Raw genomic sequence first — 6000 nt, 5'->3', positions numbered from 1 at the left:
TCAATACTCCGAATGTTGTGATTGGCTCCCACAACTGCCAGTATTGATGGGGGGGGGGGATAGGGATTGGATCACTGTACTTGTGTTGTCATTTCCTGTAACTCCCCTTCCCAAACTCATAAAAGCCCTACCCTGCCTTTGTTTGGGGGTCTCTCTCCACATGGCCAGCGGGTCTGTGAGCCTGAGCTTAAGCCCGTAATAAAGCCCTTTGCTTTTGCAGGCATGACTCGGTCTCCCTAGTAGTCTCTGGTGCTTGTTTTGGGGCAATATTACAAACTTGGGCATAACACATGTACACACAATAAACCTTTGTGGGGTTTTTTTTCTTCAGTTAATTTGTCTCATGTAAATTTAATTCTTAGTCCTGTTGGAGAACCTTGAGGGTAGAGGCAATTTTTTTCCTTCCTTTCACCATCATGGTTTATTTTGAGTGCAATAATTCAGGTTGCTCATGAGTAGGAAGTACATGAAGTTTACATGTAAAGAGAGCAGAAGAAGGAGCTGTCCAGAATCTAGCATGAGACAGAGAATGGGGACGGGCAATGATCACTGTAGCTCCATAGGAGACAGTTACATATTCTTGGCAAGACCAGATGATTAAAGCTTTGAATTGATGTGGTTATGTTTTGAAATGTGGTGGTGTACATGGATTCCTTTTAAACCTTAAGTAATTAATTAGTTTTCAAGAGGTTACTGAACATTGTGCTAGGTACAATGTGGATGTAATAGAAGTGGACTATGTGGTACTTGACTTCATGGAGGGCACGCCTTCCTCCATCCTACACCGGGCACAGAATCTTGCCTTTGCTAGACTGATAACCACTTCCCGGCTGCACATCGCTTCTGTGGGATCATCATTCCTGGCTGCTTTCCTAGCCTAATCAGATTTCAACTGTCAGGGACAAACCTGCAGAAAGACAAACTTAGGACAACTTGTTCCTTGTAATGACGGAGATTGCACATCAGTCAAAAATCGAGAAGCATCTCATCAATTAAAGGGAGATATAAGGTTATTGTCAGATTTGGGGAAGGATAGAGGTTAGGTGAAACTGAAATAAAACAATATTTTGGGAGGCTCAAAGCAGAAAAGAGTTGTGTGTAAAGGGGTCAACAGGAGGTGGAACTGAAAAGGGGACCCAGGGGCCTATTCCTTGGAATTGATAAAGTTAAGATTGATGTGGAATGTGTTCAGAAATCCCTCATCTGAAGCTTTTACCTAGGCTGGAAATAAAGGCTGCTTCTTTGTGTGAAATTGACCTACATCATACAGAGTAGGACAGATGGGCTGTTTCATTCTCAGCGATAGGATTTTAAACAGCACACTCTCTGACAGTTATGATTTTAGAGAACAAGGATTCTAAGTAAGAATGCAGTGGTCAAAGGGAATGTGATGACACTTCACAGCTGAAGCCTCACATTGAGAGAAATATTGTTTCCTTTACCTTTGTAGCTGGTTTTATCTCTCTTATCAGTGTTTGTTATCTGTTTAAAAAAAAAAGACAACAGGGACAAAATGGGGTCGCTTATGCTAAATGCCACTTCACAAAACTGAGACTTAATCAGTGTAGAGGACAAGGGCAGGCCACCCCTGGATGGACCACTTTGGCATGAACATTATTTTTAGTTAAAAACAATAAAAACTCAGCAGACTCAGAAAGAGCACTTTATCTCCCCCCGCCCGCCTCTTTACCTGGGAAACTTACCCGCCTAATATGGATCTTTGTTTTCTAAACATCTCCTTTCACCTTCCTGTTAATGATCTCTCTCCCTTTTGTATCCTCAGCCCCCTACCCCTCTCCTTAGCTCATATATGCATCATGTTGCCTATCTTTGGAATTTCCATGTCTGTGTGGATTCCCTGTTGGATGCTATTAAATTTGATTTTGATTTCCTTTATGTATGCTATTAAACTTAATTTTTCCCTGTTAATCTATCTCATGTCAATATGAATCTGATCTAGCTAGAACGAGGACCTTACAGGGCAGAAGAAATTCTTCCTCCCCATTAGTGTCCTCTCTCCTAGAAACAGAATCTTAAATCAGTCAAACAGGAATTACCTGATCAGCACTAGTTAGATATTGTGCCTGATAGATTGCTGCCATCCCCTAGAGGAAGTAACTTTGCAACAACAAACCAACTTTTTGCTGCTAAAATGTTCTTGTTCCTGTTCCCTTCCACCTAAAAGATTTTTATTATGTACAGATCCTTAGTGTGTCTTTCTATCAGCTGGATTGGATGCTGCCTGGTTCAAACTGATTTTTGCTCAACGAAACTCTTAGTTTTTAAAAGTCTGCTTCAACTTATCTTTTAACAAATCCCAGCATAGTCAATGTCTGATTTTTTACTTTTCCAGGGGTAGTTGATATTTTGTTTTCTCATTAGTTGTCAATTCACCAGACAATGCAAGTTCCCAGGCTATGTTAACTTGGTCATAAACTCCGGAAAATAATAGACATTGGTCATTTTTTCTTCCCCAAATTGGAGATAAGGTAGAACAACAGAAGTTCAGCCAGGTCCCCCTCCTCCCTCCATTCACTCACACCTTTTTTTCTCTCTCCAGCTCCTAGGTATCCCAAGATCCTACTAAGAGGGTAGGAAACAAAGAAGCAGTTACCATCCTTCTGGCTTTAAATCACATAGCCTCGGAGGTGGTAGGCCCGAACTCTGGCTAGGGAAAATGGAGGCATGCTGCCTGGGCTGCTTAGTTTAGACGCCTTACCTGTGTCCTCACTATTGGAAGATCAAAGGTGTGTCAGGTGGTTGAGAAGCCACACCGCAAGCCACCAGTCTCAGAGACGCCCCTCCTCCTCTCCCCATACTTAGCACAGCCTGTGGCTAGGGTAGTGGCCCCGCCCCTCCCAGTCCCGGTCCCATTCGGAGCTTTGTTCCTGGCCCCGCCTCCCAGTGTCTCGGCCCCGCCTCTAATCTTGAGTTTGGCTCCGGGCCCCGCCCCGGCATGGCGCCCGGAACTCCCTGCTGCTGGGACCCGCTCTCTGGCCCGGCCGGGTGGGGGGCGGAGCCCGGCCTGCAGCTGAGAGGGCCGCAGCGGTGGGAGGTGGAGTCTCCGTCCGGAAGCTGGCGATTTGCGCCATGGCGGTGCCGGGCCGCGGCTTTTCCCTGCTTTGCTGTCGCCTGGGCCGCGTGTTGACGCTCGGCGGGAGCGTTGTGCTGCCCTTGGGGGTGCCGGGAGCAGCCGGTTGCGCGCTCCGGGGTTTTCGGAGCAGCGGCGTGAGGTACGAGCGCCCCGAACGCTCGCTCTTTTCGGGTGCGGGTGCCCGCACGTGCGGAGCCTTCGGCGGCTGGAGGGACTGCCGGGCGTGCGCTGCTGTCGCCCGCCGAACTCTCCCTTGTCTGGCCGGAGGTCGGGCAGCCGCGCGCCACTACGGGGCTGGGGGGCGAGGCCTTCCTAGGCTCCGAACTTGACCTTGGGGGCCTCGCGGCTGGTCGCGCCGACCACAAGTCGGGCAACTTGGACGAGGTTCTGGCGCCAGAATATTCTTACTTTGCAGCAGGTACAATGGAGTGATTTAGGAAAATATTTGAGGCCCACTGGAAAGGTCCCCTAGAAATAGGTCCCCTAAAAAAGGTCTGCTCGTTTGTTTGTAGCAGTTGTTTTGGTTATTGTTGTGTTTTGTAAACAAAGGAGTGGGCATTGTTCCAGTGGTTTACTAGTGTATGAGATTCTGTAGTGCTTTGTTGATGGGAATTCTGAGGTCTTACTCAACTCTGAAATTCGTAGTGATTTCAAAACAACAAACATAATCTTGATTTCTCAGTCTTTTTCTGTATGGTGCTCCCCGAACTTCTTCAATCTTACACTGAAGTAATCAGTCTTAGAATCATTGCATCTCTTTGGACCCCATTGCTGGCTAGTGCACTGCATGTACCAAAGGTGGTATGGTTTTAACTCTTCTACACAGTGGTGCCACCGGACTCTTCGCTTTTCCATCGTCTCCTTGTTGCAGTTGCAAACTTAGACCTAAGAATCTAAAAATACATTCCCTTGACCCAGAGCCAGTGAGTTCAGAAGAGATTGAGTTTTCAGACTTTCAGGGCTTCCAGTAATGCACGTTCACTGCAGTTCTTTGAGCTCAGAAATCGTATCTTTTTTTGTATCCCCAGAGAGCAGCACAGTACCTGGAGCAAACTAATAATAATGTGAAACGTAGCTACTACTTACTTCATTTTAATTGATTAACTCACCATTTTATACATACGTTTGTCTTAGTCTTCAGTGACTAAGAGAAAAAAGAATATATTGGGTTTACTTTAGATGTGTTTTTAGTGGTTAGCTCTTCACAAAGATGTGAGAAAATAACTGATTCTGAGCGCTGGTTATGGAAGCAGTATGGTGTCTGAAAGAATTTGCCAGTTGGTTTGGAGTTACCAATTGTACTACCTAGGGAAAGCAGAATGTGTAGAAATCTGTTTGAACTGCAGAATTGCAAGTGTTATGTACTCTAGTCACTCTATTTAGATAATTATGTTTTGAAGTTTATTTGTTCTAGCGCTTCTTTGCAGAGTGAGGATTTTCTTTTCCAGATTAAGTCGACAACTTTCCCTTTGTCCGCTTATTGTAAAGTACCCATCACCCCATTCTCTCCATGTACATTGATTGAGAGTCACAGCAGTTATAACCCAAATATTTCCTTATAGCCGCTTGCTTCATGCAAATGTGTGCAAGCGAAGGGCTAATTCAGATCTTTTAGATTATATTTAATGGTCTCTTTATAATTTAAAATAGTTGAGTGCAATAATTTTGGGAAGCTATTCTTAATATAAGGAAGTATCACTTTCAACCCAGCTGTGTTCAGCCCCATTTGATAGAGATAAGAGCTATAAAAATTTTTATTTTCGTAAGGCAGCCCTAATCAGGTTAGGATAGGGTGGTGTTTTTGACATCTTCTTGGCACTGAATGCCATATATGAAGGTGAAGTTGGCTGTCAGGTTGGCTGTGGACTGCTGGGTCTCGGGTGGGGAGGAATTCGGACAGTGTGGTGATGCTTATTGGTGTCTCTTTTCTCTTCTAGGACCAGCAGAGAGAAGAGATTCCATCTTCCAGAGGTCGCCACTGTCTGCCTCCCCACTTGTCCCCATCCTCAGTCATCTATTTGTAAACATATAGTTACATATTAGTTGCCCAGTTCTTCATAGTGAATGTGCTTTAAATCTGATATCATTCCTATTGACTTGAACTTTGAGCCTTAGTGTTATTTTTACTTTACAAAGATTTATATTATTTTTGAGTTTGATGAACTCCTTCCCCAATAGTGACTCTTTTAAATTAACAGATTTATTACCAGTTTCTAAGCTATATGGAGCCTTAAATGAAAATGAAAGAGCATTTTTGATTATTTTTCAGATTTTTGACTAGATGTCTATGAGAGTGGAACATATAAGTACTTTTTAATGAAGTTTTTTAATTGGAATTTCAAGAAATAATCTTTGACAGAATTTGAAAATTATAAATCTTGAAGTATCATTTGAGTTTTCTCTTATTTTTAAATTTTACAGTGAGTTTTTTTCTTATTAACTCATGAGAAATTAGATATTATTAATTGGAAGAAATATATTTAATGTCAAAGAAATAAATAAGGCCTTCTATGTGTTGCCCGTTACTGTTCCTTGAGATGAATTACCTAAACAGCCAAAAAGTTAAAAATAAAAAATTTTTAGCGATTAAATTTGTACTATTTTTCCTTGCTGTGTGAGTGTACAACTCAGCATGTCATTGGATTATCAATATCACGTGAGTCTTTGGCCCAGCGCTTTCAGTGTGGAGCTAGGCGGCAGCGGTTCCCATTTGGAGGGGAAGTTACAGACCTTTTACATTAATGCCACCGTCAGAGCAGATTTGCAGGTATCCTGAAATAAGGACTTCCCAGATGCTGCCTTAGATCATCCTACCTGAACTCATTTTCGTAATTAAATGGATATCCTAAGAGTTTATTCCATGTTTACCCTATTGCAAAGTGATTTCCTAAAATCATAATTTTCCT

The 6000-nt window shown here is 43.2% G+C and overlaps 1 protein-coding gene across 3 annotated transcripts in view; it reads left to right on the top strand.

Moving 5' to 3' along the window:
* Nucleotides 1–2953: 2953 nt before the first annotated feature.
* MTHFD2L (methylenetetrahydrofolate dehydrogenase (NADP+ dependent) 2 like) overlaps nucleotides 2954–6000 on the top strand; it is a 122602-nt gene continuing 119555 nt past the window's right edge. For 2 of the 3 annotated variants that reach the window (XM_029944961.1, XM_029944968.1), the window contains exon 1: nucleotides 2954–3233. In XM_029944961.1, the coding sequence (XP_029800821.1) occupies nucleotides 3091–3233 (143 nt within the window). In that variant the 5' untranslated portion in view covers nucleotides 2954–3090. Of the gene's footprint in view, nucleotides 3234–5031; nucleotides 5686–6000 lie in introns of those variants that run through there. The other variant, XM_029944973.1, reaches the window with a different exon arrangement.

This window comes from Suricata suricatta, chromosome 1 (genome assembly GCF_006229205.1).
Source record: "Suricata suricatta isolate VVHF042 chromosome 1, meerkat_22Aug2017_6uvM2_HiC, whole genome shotgun sequence".
Lineage (NCBI taxonomy): Eukaryota > Metazoa > Chordata > Mammalia > Carnivora > Herpestidae > Suricata > Suricata suricatta.
This window is presented reverse-complemented; position numbering and strand designations above follow the sequence as displayed.